This window comes from Camponotus floridanus, unplaced genomic scaffold (genome assembly GCF_003227725.1).
Source record: "Camponotus floridanus strain SB8 unplaced genomic scaffold, Cflo_v7.5 scaffold25, whole genome shotgun sequence".
NCBI classification, from domain to species: domain Eukaryota; kingdom Metazoa; phylum Arthropoda; class Insecta; order Hymenoptera; family Formicidae; genus Camponotus; species Camponotus floridanus.
Window position 1 is genome coordinate 1,861,506 of NW_020229381.1, and position 15,385 is coordinate 1,876,890.

At 28.9% G+C, this 15,385-nt stretch overlaps 3 protein-coding genes across 10 annotated transcripts; 2 read left to right on the top strand and 1 right to left on the bottom strand.

Annotated features, from left to right (window-relative positions):
* The first annotated feature begins 305 nt into the window (after nucleotides 1-305).
* Nucleotides 306-1,990, top strand: LOC105248746 (zinc finger C4H2 domain-containing protein). Of its 4 annotated transcripts, none has more exons than XM_011253700.2 (5): nucleotides 306-653; nucleotides 738-909; nucleotides 1,026-1,207; nucleotides 1,333-1,557; nucleotides 1,667-1,990. In XM_011253700.2, the coding sequence occupies exons 1-5, from the start codon at nucleotides 595-597 to the stop codon at nucleotides 1,794-1,796; spliced, it is 768 nt and encodes a 255-aa protein (XP_011252002.1). In that variant the 5' UTR covers nucleotides 306-594; the 3' UTR covers nucleotides 1,797-1,990. The 4 variants fall into 4 exon arrangements, with proteins under 4 accessions (XP_011252002.1, XP_011252004.1, XP_011252003.1 ...); XM_011253702.2 differs by having other exon boundaries at nucleotides 307-653; nucleotides 1,348-1,557; XM_011253701.2 differs by having other exon boundaries at nucleotides 309-653; nucleotides 1,333-1,548.
* A 1,976-nt stretch (nucleotides 1,991-3,966) lies between these two features.
* On the bottom strand, nucleotides 3,967-9,374 carry LOC105248747 (major facilitator superfamily domain-containing protein 8). Of its 2 annotated transcripts, none has more exons than XM_025409226.1 (10): nucleotides 9,075-9,374; nucleotides 7,289-7,436; nucleotides 6,798-6,942; nucleotides 6,457-6,687; nucleotides 6,281-6,369; nucleotides 5,820-6,039; nucleotides 5,546-5,645; nucleotides 5,169-5,303; nucleotides 4,901-5,010; nucleotides 3,967-4,785 (listed from the first exon to the last, which is right to left on the bottom strand). In XM_025409226.1, exons 3-10 carry the CDS (start codon nucleotides 6,889-6,891, stop codon nucleotides 4,265-4,267), a joined length of 1,500 nt encoding a protein of 499 aa, XP_025265011.1. In that variant the 5' UTR covers nucleotides 6,892-6,942; nucleotides 7,289-7,436; nucleotides 9,075-9,374; the 3' UTR covers nucleotides 3,967-4,264. The 2 variants fall into 2 exon arrangements, with proteins under 2 accessions (XP_025265011.1, XP_025265010.1); XM_025409225.1 differs by having other exon boundaries at nucleotides 6,457-6,700.
* Nucleotides 9,375-12,480: 3,106 nt separating this feature from the next.
* Nucleotides 12,481-15,317, top strand: LOC105248749 (pyridine nucleotide-disulfide oxidoreductase domain-containing protein 1). Of its 4 annotated transcripts, none has more exons than XM_011253706.3 (6): nucleotides 12,481-12,578; nucleotides 12,784-12,860; nucleotides 12,933-13,101; nucleotides 13,215-13,312; nucleotides 13,392-13,522; nucleotides 13,640-13,952. In XM_011253706.3, exons 2-6 carry the CDS (start codon nucleotides 12,798-12,800, stop codon nucleotides 13,764-13,766), a joined length of 588 nt encoding a protein of 195 aa, XP_011252008.1. In that variant the 5' UTR covers nucleotides 12,481-12,578; nucleotides 12,784-12,797; the 3' UTR covers nucleotides 13,767-13,952. The 4 variants fall into 4 exon arrangements, with proteins under 4 accessions (XP_011252008.1, XP_011252010.1, XP_025265001.1 ...); XM_011253708.3 differs by having other exon boundaries at nucleotides 12,558-12,628; XM_025409216.1 differs by lacking the exon at nucleotides 12,481-12,578 and adding an exon at nucleotides 12,591-12,609.
* The last annotated feature ends 68 nt before the right edge of the window (nucleotides 15,318-15,385 follow it).

Genomic DNA, 15,385 nt, shown 5'->3' on the forward strand with positions numbered 1-15,385 from the left:
TGAAAATTGAAATTTGAAATGCGTCTTGAGAGAGAGACAAAGAATAAATATTACTTGCCTGATATAGAACTTATTCAGTTCTTTACATTTTTTTATAATTGATAATTATATTATATATTTTGTAATTTGTTCATTATTGTATAATAATTATGTTATAGAAAAAAAATATATATATTTTTTTGTGATTGAACATTTTCGTGAGAAAAATTTTGAATCGAAGCGCCTGTCAAGATTACAAATCTCAGCATCCCAGATGGCGCATTCGCGTTTATCTCGGAGAGATTCGAAGTTCGCTATCTCTTACGCGGGTAGATGAAAAAATAACTAATGAAACACTGTCGCGGACACCGTGTTTTTATGATAGCCTGTCAAGTCAAATCGATTCTATCAAATCGTCTTGTAAAATCATCCGAAACGCTACGATCGATTTACACAGTTGTAGTAATTTTACATAAAATTCCTTTCATATGCGTACGCTTCTTCCGATCGTACAAATTACTCCGATACAGTAGAGAAAGAATTCAATGAATTAAGAAATTACACAAAAGTTCACAGAATTCATAACGATAAATAAGAGAGATTAGTTTCTCCGAAATGTCAGCGCCCGAGACAGCAGTAATTTTCGCCAAGCTGGAAGCTTTGAAGGACATTAGGTATGTGATATGTAATATCTTCCTGATATATATTATGCATAAAAAATTGATTTGCTTGTTATAATTCTCTTTGCGTTTTTCCAGATCGAAAACTCTTCAATTGGAGAAATTGAAACAGAGAATATTGCAAGAGGTGGAACAGACTGAGCAAGAGGAGAAATGTTTATTAGAATATAAACAAGAAATGGATTTGCTGATGCAGGAGAAAATGGCACATGTAGAAGAGCTGCGTCAAATACATGCAGACATTAATGCAGTAAATTTATATTGCTTTTTTTTTGCTAGGAATAAACAGGACAGAATAGCATTATACGAAATATAAAATTATATAGAATTTCTTTTTTGTTGCTAACAGAGTTTATATTTTATTAGATGGAGTCGGTAATCAAGCAAGCAGAAGAAGCACGTAATAGAGCAAGAGAAACTGCAAAACTGATTCATAATAATGATTACCAGCCATTGAAACATGATATTGATCGTATGCGTAGAGAATTTTTAGGTTTGGAGAGATTACCAGAATTATATGAGACTGAATCAGATCTTATCTCTCCAGAGTAAGTATATTAATTAGGCTCAATGCTGTTAAGCTTGTCTTGAAGAATACATCTACTTCAGCTATCCAGCTAATAAATGAAGAGTGAAATTACAGACTGAGCTAAGTCAAACTTTTATTGTGTAGACGGTTTGTTCATAGCTACTTTGAACGGCCGATGCAAAAGGCGGAATGGAGAGTAGAAGTACGAAGTGACGATTTATTACCGCCGCTCGGATTACACCATCCTGGACATCCAGGTGGTTCAACACCTTTTCTAGCTCCACAACCCCTTCAGGGTCCAAGCAAACCTGAACCTAGGCCGTTACCACCAGCTCCAGGGCCCCCAGCTCCAACATTCAGGTACCACTGGTATATCTCGACCCCCTTATTATATTTTTTCTGTATAAAGCTAGAAATCTTAAATATCTATTATTATTGTGTTCTTATTATTAAAAATATTACCTTCACTGTCTTACAGGCAACAACCACCACCTATGAAGTCTTGCCTTTCATGCCATCAACAAATTCACAGAAATGCACCAATTTGTCCACTATGCAAAGCAAAATCGCGTTCACGTAATCCCAAAAAACCAAAGAAGAAAGATTAATTATAATTAGATATATTATTTATATTAATAATCCACATATATATTTCCTTACAATCTGTCTCAAGAAGATATACATATTAATCATTTTTTGTAATCCATAGAAACTATGCACTCTTATCATATCGATAGCATTTATAAGTGATGACCACTTTCATAAGAATGTCTTTATATATGTCAATTTTTTAATAACAGACTTTTTTTCAAGGTTTCAAGATTTTATTATATTTATGTTAAGATTATAAAAAAAAGAAATGTAAGAGAAGAAATGATAGCCAAATATATAATTTCTACTACTACAATAGAGAAATAAGAATAAAAATTTAACATTTGACAACATTGAAATTCGTTTCTATTTTATTATAACTGTATTTATATTTATTTTATAATATTAATATTAATATAATGTTAAGAAAAGTTTATATCAGTATATTATATTTTTGTTTTATTAAGACTTTGTAAAAGTTTAAAGAATTTTTATCCATTTTTCTTTTACTAAGAAATAATATAATATAGCTACATTAGAACAAAATGCAAATTTTATTAATTTTGAATATGATACATAGAATATATAAGTACAATATACATTTGTGGATTTGTCAGTTATTAAGTATATTCAAATCATTTCCATTCATTAAATACAAATATTAAAATTCATTATTATAAATATTAAAAAATATGTATAATTTCGATACATAAATTTATAAATATAAACCATTACTTACATCATTATTTACAATTTTTAATTGCACTTTAAATTATATAAATCGTACTTCTGTTTACAAATATTTCCATTGCAATTTTTCTATCGTATTTGTTGTCCAACAATAACATCTTATAATAACTTTCTAATATTGAATGTAAATTATTTTTTGCAATTCCTTATTGCAATTCCTTATTTTATTCCTTTTATTGTCTTTTGATATTTATTTAAAAATTAATACATTAACAATAATATCTATCATCTGTATCAATAATCTGTTTCTAAATTAATGTAAGAATTTGATAAAATTTATATTTAGTTAGGTCGATATCTTTGTTTTTTCAAGATACATAAAAAACTACAGCTTCTTATTCTTGCATTACATAAAAAAACTACAGCTTTTTATTCTTGCATTGATTTATGTTGCATTTATACAAGTATGCAAATATGGCAAATCTTATAATAATCTATTAAACATTCCAACATTTAATATACTACATTTTGAGCGAAAGTTATTACTATTACGTATTAATTACTATGAATTATTATGTATTAATAATAACTAAAAAATTTAAAAAATTTGATCAATTTGGTAGCAATCACAATACAAGTAATCAAATAGAAATTTCGTATCACATAATAATTGTTACAGTCTAGAAGATTTGTACACATATTACTAGCAGTTCATATACAATACACACAACGGCGCTTTCATGTGCTATTATATGAATTTGTGTGTGAATATCATTAAAGTTCTTTATAGGTGATGTTTTAAAATTGAAATGAAAAAGTATAAAAAAATTAAAGTGCTCTCAGAATATATATATATATATATATATATTATTATAGAAATTTACTTTTCTTCTTTTGTTCATAGTTAAAATTTGTTAACAAAATTAAAATTCTTATTTATGAAAATCGCAATTTATATTAAAATTTATTTCTATTATACTTATTATTCTCTTACTATTCCCTCAATGAAGACATTTCCAGAACGTTAATAATGCTAATATTAGTACAAGTACTACTATGAACTACTATGTTGTTTACAAGTTATAACTTTTTATTAAGGGAAGAATAGTTTACAAATATCAATTGGCATTTTGTTTATGGCAAGCCTCTATCAAAATAGTATTTCAAATCTGACAATAACATCTAATATAATATTAAAATTAATCAAGCAAAATTTATTACTTGAAAGATGTGACTGACTCACAAATATATAAATAAATCGTACCATTAGAAGATTTTGAGTATTATAAATTTTCTCTTATTGTCAATTATTATTGATCTCTAACAATTCAGAATAGAGGCACTTAATCTTAACTATATGTAGCAAAATATGTAACATTGTATATAAAATATTTATGCATTTAAAAATTGCACATTATATGATATGTGTGTGTGTGTATATATATATATAAATATATATATATATATATATATATATATATATATATTCATAAAAAATATGAATGAATTTATGTGCATGTTAGCAGAATAACATTTGTTGGTGTTTATATATCATATGTTATGGCAGTTGTATATATTGTATTCACAGAGATAATTTTCTTACCTCAACCTCATTATTACTTATTCTAATGAATATAATCATAAACTTCAAATGTTAAAATAATAAAACTTAGCATAGTAAATGGAGTGTGCAAATTTTATTGTTGCAAATTAATAATAAAATTATCTTTTAACATTTTAAGCTTATGATTATATCGTTAGAATATTTGCCTTGATATTTACTTCGTTATTATCATTATACTTTGTCACAATCACAATCTGACATTCCATTAAACTTTACAGTTTCACGCGATGTTTGAGTATTATCGGCTCTTAAATGAACTAATGGAATTTCGACATCTTTCCCTTGCCTATTTAGCGCTTCATCTTTTTTTTCCACCTCCGGTGAAATCAACCGACCACTTACAAATTGTAACCACAACATAGAGATAAGCAACATTGCGCCAGTAATACCAAAAGTATGATACGTGCCCCAGCGAGTATAAATGAGGCCTACAAATACCGGGCCTAAAACACGAGAAGCACAACCCGCACCTGTCATCAAGCCCATCCATACTCCTTGCGGTCGCGGACCAAGAATCTTGCTAAATATAGTTTGTATCAGAGTAACCCCTAGGGGATAACCTATGGATGTAAAGCCATAACCGATAAAAAATTGAGTAATTGTCAGTTGTGGAGTGTACAAACACCATTCTTGAGTAATTGGACATCCTAAGATCTCTGTACCATTGACATCTACCGTGATGTTATTATTCGCTATAAAATATTTCAATACAAACATTATTTATTACAAAATTATATACATTATTGGATAACATAATATGCATAAATGAAAATGTATATATGAATATAGTTTGAAGTATACACTTACGTCCAAAATCTGCAATTTGGGGAGGATTGGAACCCAATGGAATACACAATACTCGCCCAATTAACATAAAAAAGAATCCACCCCATAACATTACTTTACGCTCTTCAAATCTATAAAAAAAATATTATTTGATGATGTATAATATAAATGATATCGTCTATTTGTATAATATGCTATTATAGTTCCAATGCTCAGCTCAATATTTGTACTATATATATTCTTATTATACACAAGTATCTATCTTATAATTTCAAATTTTATTTTATACTTTTTACAAAGTGGTCCAATCATGGTAAATGTAACACAAGCTATTATAGCTCCAATGCTCATCAATATTCCCATATAATATAATGCTTCCTTTTTAGACCAAGCAAATTGATCCATAGTGAGAGAAGTACCAAGTCTGTACATAAGAAATGCATTAATTAAAATTGTATTTAACGAAATATCAATTTATTGTTTAAATTTTAATATTATGTAGTAAATGTGTTGAATTAGCTTTTAAAAAATATCGATTGTTTCTATAAATAAAAATTTATTTAATTATATTAAAAAGTTTGTCAGAGAAAAAGTATATATAAAGATATATTTTTTTATCTTTATTTCCAATTGTTCTTAATAAATACCAACAAAAAATTTACTTACGTCTCAAGAAGAACAAAATTAAAAACCAAAACAAAAAATGCACAAATTAAAGTCCATGATGCTAAATAGTCGGGTTTTATAGCTTTCCAAGTCTCTTTTTCTGCAAATAAAAAAGTTCTATTATACAAATATACATACCAATCACTACCAAAGAGAATTAACAATAAAAATCATTTAAGAAAATGTTTAGATTTAATACAAAATGAAATGAAATACACAAAATTATAATTAAATTTGAGGATTAATATTATAACAGAATATGTATTTAATATACCTGTAGCTTTGCCCTCATTACGCATAGCTTCTTTTATAGCAATTTTATATTCCTTGAAATTCCATGGAAGAAATAAAATAAAATTGAAAATTCCCATTATTGCATTAATCCAACCAGATGCAGTGTACATATTTATAGGCAGCATCATTAATATTATACCATGATCTCCAAGGGGTGTTACAGCAGCTTGTAATGCAGGACCCACCACAAAACCAAGCACCTATAAAATATTTTTTTGTCATATTTATATACACAATTAATTTAAATTATTCAATTTGTCTATTGTTTATGTCTATTTATCTATTATCTATTGTTTTGTATAGGTAAGCTAATTTTAATCAAGATCATATATTAAATTATCATATCTATAATAGGAATAAATAACTAAAAAAACTCTACAGACTTTTTATTTACATATTGTATATTCTGTAATGTAAAAATATAATAAGACAAGAAATCACCTGTGCAAGAGATACCATAGAAACTGCATGTGTACGTTCTGAAAGCTTTGTAGCTGCAGATAGGTAAGATCTTGCCACAGCAATATTAGCTGCAAGAAATATGTTTGTAATTAATTGATAAACATTATATACAAAATATGTTGATATAATTTAAAAATTTAGAAAATTTTATTAACCAGAACTAACTCCAACGAAGAATCTGGCAACAACCATATAGCTTTTCTTGTCACCAGGTATCACTTCAAGAATACTGTAAGCTGCTGACGCAATAGTAAACAGTGCCAAGGTAATTAGAAGTGGTAATCTCACTGATCCTCTTTTATTGCCCCACCAGCCTACCAAAGGCGAAAACAGCATTTGCCCTAATGGATTAGCTGCCACCACATAACCCATAAATTCTTTTCCTGCTGTAGGGTCCAACTAAGATATAAATATATATTCAAATATATATTGCATATAATTTCTTATGACTCTTTTACCAATATATTGGTCTTGTACATGCATACTATGTACGAACCTTGTCTAAATATGGCCAAACACCAGTAAGTATAATACTGAAGCCAAGTGACATTAGAAACATAGTAAAATAAATTATGTAAATACTCTTCCATCGTTCTTTTCTTTCAAGTTCAGTCTCTAAACCATCAAGAGGAGATTCAGTGCTAAAACAGTTTTATCATATAACTACTTGCATAAGTATTTATAAAATCTTCAATTAATCTCAAATAGATTTTACCTTTACAAAAATTTAATTTAAGATTCTTAATTATGAAGATTTATAATACCAAAAGATAGACATCGCGTAAAATAATGTTTCGAGTTTTTTCATATATAGAAAAAAAATTGACTCTAAATTGGTCAAAAAATATATTGTTAAATATTAATGCAATAATAATAATACATGACACATTTTATGTATATCTCTAATAATAAAATTCAATAAAAATTTATATATGTATATAAAACACTTAAATATATAATCTTAATAAAAATTTTAATATATTTTACCTTTTAATAAAAAATTTCTTACATAGATCCATTAAAACTGTTTTATATTCTTTTCCGTTTAAAGAACCAAAAACTTATAATACAAATTTCTTGAAAGTATAAATCTCGATATTTTTACAAAACATCAGCATACGACAAACTCATCAACCTGTTGTAAGCAAAAAACTATATTTAAATTTATATTCATATTCTCTTTAGTTAATATAGTGATAATTATGTATGTGCACATAAGAATTGCAAAACATTTTTTACCGAAGTGCAAGAGATAACAAAATTTTAAATTTACATATTTTGAGATATAGAAAACTTATATATACTATATGTTTTAAATAAAAACTTTATTTCTTGAATTATTAAAAATTAAACTGAGAAAAAAATATTATGAATAATAAATCTTAATATATTGTAAGTATATATTAAGATATCAACAGTTATTAAGATATCATAGCATTTATCATGAAAAATTGCTGATTTATAGATATATGTATGTATGTATAATTGGCAAAACATTTTTACAATGTATGTGTCTCTTGATACAGGCAATTAAAGCTTGTTAAAAGATTAAGCTTACAGAAAATAGAACAGAATTAAGATACAGAAAATAGAACAGAATTAAGATACAGAAAACAAACATATTTTATACTTTATGTATATGTATAATCATAATCAATAATTATATTCTTAATATAATGTAATTACATTTAGTTATATTATTTCTATCTTTTAAAATGGAACATCCTGCGTGTGGTGTATATATATATATATATATATATATATATATATATATATATATATATTGAAAGAGAAAAATATAATTATTATATATTATTGTTTTCAGTCCAATAGAATATTCTTAATAATTTAATCTAACAAAAAAAATTAAAATTAATTTTTTTAATGTGAATCATTTGAGGAATATAGATAAAAATTGGTAAATAAATTTTGCAATTAATTTTAAGCATTACTTTCTGTACCAAAGGTTTAAATTTCAAAATTAAGCTTGGAAAAATCTATAATATCCAGAAAAAATAAGTATGTCTTTTTTATGATAAGATAAATTAAAAAATTATTTAGAAAAAAACTTGCAACAAATAATATTTATTTACAATATTTTATTCTTATATATTTATATTTTTAATTTCACATGTATATATATGTTGTGTTTGTACAATAAATTATATACCATTTAAAAAATTTAAAGCAATGAAACCTAAAATAATTATATATATAATATGTACAATATACATACACATATCACACACATTTTATATATATAAAATCAATATGAGAGATTATAAGATAAAAATACTGTAACACAATCACTGCACCAAAATATACAAATTTAAAAAATTCATGCAATAGAAAAAAAAATCTTTTAAATTATGAAGTTTTATTGATAAAATAAAATTGAAAAAATAATATATAATTTAAAGAGAAAGAAAGAGAAAACAAATTTAAAGATATTCATACCAAAAAGGTGATTCAATGAAAAATAATGACATAATACAATAATATAATAATCTATGTATTTTAATATGTATTTTTACATTACCTATTTTTGAAATAAGATGTAATTTTATAAATACTGCATATATATACATACACACGCATATACATACACACATCATTATTGGATTTTTACTTTCTAATTTATTCCATTTCCGATTCTCTATATATTTACACACAATATTTATTTTATATAGTTTGATCTAACATATTTATGTAACTCATTTATTAACTTGATATAAACACTTAAATATATATTTATAAATCAGAAATATATCACCTTCCAGTAATGTCATCTCATTAAAAATGTAGTAGCACAATAGTATCGAAACAATCTCTTGTCAAAACTGCAAAGTTAACGTCTTTCTCCTTCTTCTTCCTTTTTTTCATGAAACGCGTTTATCCTCAGCCAATAGGTCATTGGACGACTTCACTATTCAATCTAGTTCAATATAAGAATTGATGAGAACTGGTTTGGTGACTTGGCAAAATAAGAAAAAAAAAACATTCAACAGCTGATTCTGAAAGACGTAGATCTCGTTCCATATGACCAGATATGACTGAATCGATCCGAGATGCACGCATATCTTTTTCCTGCATCTTGCGCATTCTCATCTAGAAAATAATTATTTCGCGGTTTGTCCATGAAAAAAATACGCTAAAGAGCATCAATATCAGAAAAGGGCACATCACAATTACTTCTCCATATTTCTAAATAGAAAGTTTATTATTTTAATTATAAATTGATTATAATTGTTTCTCTTTATTCATCAGTCGCGGAAAAACAATCTGACAATATAATTTATTCTTCTAATTAAATTTTTCACATCAATTTTATTTTTTTTTTCTCTGAAACAAGAGCACTTTTACTCGAAATATAAAAAATATAGAAACATACAAATCTAGTATATCAGGATTGCCACTATCTGAATTTGAAAGAAAAAAATAACTAACACGATAACCAATTGATTTTTCCACCTTTCTAGAAAAGCAAGAATTCGATTGGCTCCTGTCATGGGACATGGCGACTTGTGTATAGGTGCAATTTCATTGACGCTACTTTTTAGCGTCAATTGCACCTTAAGTTCATATTTTTATGTTTATAGAGGACGCATCGTCCTTTCAGGGATAACCTAAAGCCGGATACTTTGTTAATCTAGTGACTTTAAGATCGCCTAAAAGCAGACTATGACAAAAAAGAATGAAAACTATGAACAACTTTGTTGTTTGTTTTATAGATTTTAAAAATGGCTTGTCGTATGCTACATATTTAGAGTTGTAAATAATTTGATAAAAAATGTTCAATCTATAAACAATGGTGACGCAAATGAAATATATCATTGTCTCTAAATCATTATATGTAATTAACATATAATGTGTATTTAAAATTAATTTATCAATTTAACTCCAATAAAATTATGAAATTTTTTTCAGGTATATTATTGTTTAATATTGTTTAATTTATTGCTTGTCAGTTGGCAGCCCTACGAGATAGGCTGTGCAGCACTGCGCGTATATAAAATAAATTTGAAATCGCTTCTAGCCTAACCATCTTCACGCGATCGACTTTATTTGAATTGCACGGCATCGCATCGAATTATGATGCGCGCCGATTTGTTCGAACGTAATTCGGGACATCGCGATGTTGTATAAGCGTCGAATGAGCACCAATTGTCACGCAAATATAATAAATCAAATCTACTCACCGGCTGTTCCACAAGCCGCTCCTCCTCGGGACAGTTCGCTCGCCTCGGGACGTCCCATTCCGATCTTGATGCACACAAATTCACACGATATCATCAACGCGAACGCGCGACACTTTATTCGGCACTCCCGATATTCGCTCGCATCCGATAATCATCATCAAGGGCGCAAATAACGCGACGCGACTTCGCTCCATCTTTGCGATCGCGCTATCACTGAACTGTGAAAAATAGCTGTCGCGCACTTTCACCGACATATTATGAAAGTCGCGCGATCATCCTTGGACACTTTCGACGCTCTTTCACTCGCGATATTTGTTTAAAAACGGTTAAAAGACGCGAAAAATGCGGACGTACGACGATCCGTGTAACTGCGTATAACTCCGATTCACGTATGACGCGTATGACGTAGCAATGACGCGTATGACGTAGCAATCAGGCGCTAACATGGCGGCCGAACCAGTGCGCAGAAACGAATGCGCACTGGTTCGGCCGCCATGTTGGCGCGTGACTGCTACGTCACTGCTACGTCATACGCGTCATACGTGACTCGGAGTCATACGCAGTTACACGGATCGTCGAACGTCCGCATTTTTCGCGTCTTTTAACCGTTTTTAAACGAATATCGCGAGTGAAAGAGCGTCGAAAGTGTCCAAGGATGATCGCGCGACTTTCATAATATGTCGGTGAAAGTGCACGACAGCTATTTTTCACAATTCAGTGATAGCGCGATCGCGAAGATGGAGCGAAGTCGCGTCGCGTTATTTGCGCCCTTGATGATGATTATCGGATGCGAGCGAATATCGGGAGTGCCGAATAAAGTGTCGCGCGTTCGCGTTGATGATATCGTGTGAATTTGTGTGCATCAAGATCGGAATGGGACGTCCCGAGGCGAGCGAACTGTCCCGAGGAGGAGCGGCCTGTGGAACAGCCGGTGAGTAGATTTGATTTATCATATTTGCGTGACAATTCGTGCTCATTCGACGCTTATACAGCATCGCGATGTCCCGAATTACGTTCGAACAAATCGGCGCCGCATCATAATTCGATGCGATGCCGTGCAATTCAAATAAAGTCGATCGCGTGAAGATGGTTAGGCTAGAAGCGATTTCAAATTTATTTTATATACGCGCAGTGCTGCACAGCCTATCTCGTAGGGCTGCCAACTGACAAGCAATAAATTAAACAATATTAAACAATAATATACCTGAAAAAAATTTCATAATTTTATTGGAGTTAAATTGATAAATTAATTTTAAATACACATTATATGTTAATTACATATAATGATTTAGAGACAATGATATATTTCATTTGCGTTACCATTGTTTATATATTGAACATTTTTTATCAAATTATTTACAACTCTAAATATGTAGCATACGACAAGCCATTTTTAAAATCTATAAAACAAACAACAAAGTTGTTCATAGTTTTCACTCTTTTTTGTCATAGTCTGCTTTTAGGCGATCTTAAAGTCACTAGATTAACAAAGTATCCGGCTTTAGGTTATCCCTGAAAAGATGATGCGTCCTCTATAAACATAAAAATATGAACTTAAGGTGCAATTTCATTGACGCTACTTTTTAGCGTCAATGAAAAGGCCGCTTTACACACTGAAAAAGTTGAAACTGTTTGAACTTTATTTTATTAACGTCAAATCTAGAGAAAGTCTAGTGATTTTAATTTGCCGCTGGTTTCTAGCGTCAATGAAATTGCACCTTATGGCAAGAAACGTCATATGCATCAAATGAAAAACTATTTTAGAATTGAAGTAATATTAAATATTTAAAAAATATATATATACACGTGTAATAATATGTTTTCTTATTTTATAAAATATATAATCTATATTGTTATATTTATGGATATAGATTCAGTTTTCATTCTATCATTTTCTTATGATTTGACTGTGAAGTCAAATACGTATGTATATGCATTATCATACATATACGATATATGTATATATGTGTATATCCCGCTCCTTGCCACTTAAAAGAAGGAGAAGAAGATATATATGTGACATATATGAATATATGTGATTATTATTCTTTTAATGACGTAATTGTGCGATAAGTCATGTATGTAATGGCTTTCTTTGCTTCAATAATAGTACTATTTACTTTATAACGTAATTTCGCAATAATTTATTTATATTTTATTTATATTATGGCTATGTTTTGTATCATTTACCGTACATTCGAAATTATCTAAATCCATGTGCGACTAACCTATACGAAATTGTTTAATTACGTAATATTTTAAATATACTTTTTATCTTTGCAGTAATCTTATCGAACATGTTGATTTTAAATACGATACATCGAATAGGAGCATTGGCGCGAGCAAATTTAACACATAAAGTAAGTTTGTAAAATAATTACCTTAGAAAGTACACATAATCAATATCTTTTATAGATATAAATTATTTCTAGCTCGATTCAACAAGATCCATTATTTCCTCATATCCCCGTTACTCAGATGCTGATAATACGAGAGAGGAAATTACGACTGAAGAAGAGAACTCAACTGTAGATACTTCTGAAGTTGCACAGGTCCCAATTATTCCAGTAGAGACAAGCATCAAGTATATGAGTAGTGATGGTAAGAAGTCATTAATTAATTGTTAAATATTAATAAATTGATGGATTGATATTAAATATGATTATTATAAAGTGACATGTGATTAATAAATTTATATGACACGAAACGTATAGCTTATAAACAGACTTACGGAAATAACTTAGTTTGGAAACTATATAAAAGAAATCACAAGGGACAAATACCACCTAAAAAAACTCGAAAAACTTGTATAGTATGTATATAAACTTTTCTGTCATATATGTATGATAAAATTGATATAATCTTTCTAATAATGGTGATATATAATTTAGAGACATGGTGTAATATCTACTGGAAATCCTTGTCCCATATGTAGAGACGAATATCTTGTATTGGGTCATAGAAACGTCAAGCTACTTGAACAATTTATTAACAAATACAATGGAGATGTCCTAAGTTACTCGTAAGTCTCAGTTTTATTATATATTTTTACTTTATTTACATTAAATTTATATTGAATTTATACTGAAATATTTTCTGATATATGTATTTAAATATGGATATTTTTATATATTTATAGACAAACAGGTATCTGTCAAAAGAGACACAAACAACTCTTAGTTGCAATAAGCAGAGCCAAGGATTATGGAACTATTACGTTTGATGTCCCTATAAGACATTATAATTATTCTGAGTGGAACAAATAATTAATTATTTTTATATATACTTCTCTATCAAATATGAATAAGTCCAAGAAATATATGGAAAAGAAAATAGAATCCACCTTTGTCATAGTGGGAGGTGGTATAGCTGGAGTATCTTGTGCTGAAGGATTAAGCTTTCTTGCTCCAGAAGAAAATATAATTCTAATTACTGCTAGTCCTCTCATAAAGGCCGTGACAAATATAATTCCACTAGGCAAAACATTAATGCATTTTGATGTAGAAGAGAAAAGCGCAACAACATTAGACAAGAAATATAAAATGTTACAAGTTATTCATGATACTGTAATCAAGATCGATACTATTGGAAAATTAGTAGAAATTAGCAACGGAGAGATTATAAGTTTCAAAATTTTGTGCCTTTGTACTGGCGCAAAACCGAAATTGATAGCAGAAAATAATGATCTTATTGTAGGTATTCGTGATACAGAATCTGTACTACAGTTTTCTCAAAAGCTTAAAAATGCCAAAAGAATCATAATTGTTGGTAATGGAGGAATTGCTACTGAAATTGTATACGAGATTAAAGGCGTAGAAATAATCTGGGTAATTAAAGATAAACACATTTCTGCAACATTTGTGGATCCTGGAGCCGCCGAATTCTTCTTAAACAAAATTTATTCCAAATCCGATACATCAGATAACAAAAACATGCCAAGCAAAAGAATGAGGTATGTAGTGTCAGATACTACATCAGTTAAAAACGGAGCTGCTCTTGGTCCAGATTGGCACAACAGTTTTGACATTAGTGGTACATGTTTTACATCTAAAAATGTACATGTCGAGTATGAATGTGAAATATCGAAATTACTTACTTCCGATGAACAAAAGCATCTTAATTCTACAGAAAAATGGCCAATTTATGCACAATTAACAAATGGTAAAATTATCGGGTGTGATCTTATTATCTCGGCAACAGGTGTTATTCCAAATTCCGACATATGTGGATTAGAAAATCTCAAAAAAGGAGAGGACACTGGATTATTAGTAGATTGGAAGTTAGAAACTTCAGAAAAGAACATCTATGCTGCTGGAGACGTGTGTACCGCAGATTGGTCAAAAGCGAAACATTGGTTTCAGATGAGATTATGGACACAGGCTCATCAAATGGGTCGTTACGCCGCAAAGTCAATGGTTTCGAATTTAAGAAACGAAGAATTCTTACAAGATTTCTGCTTTGAACTCTTCACTCATGTGACTAAATTTTTTACTTACAAAGTTATCTTACTTGGTTTGTATAATGGACAAACTTTGGGAAAGAATTATGAGATACTTTTGCGAACTACTAAAGATCAAGAATATGTTAAAATTATTCTACAAGATGGCAAAATGCAGGGCGCGGTTCTCATTGGAGAAACAGATTTGGAGGAAATGTGTGAAAACTTGATTCTTAATCAGTTGGACTTAAGCATGTATGGAGAAGATTTGTTAAATCCTAATATCGATATTGAAGATTATTTTGATTAAAGTGCATTAAATTAATATGTGTATCTCTTTTACTTCAGTTTTACCGAACTTATTGTAATAAAACTTGATCCAGTTACTTGATTATATATATATATATATATATATATATATATATATATATATATATATATATATAT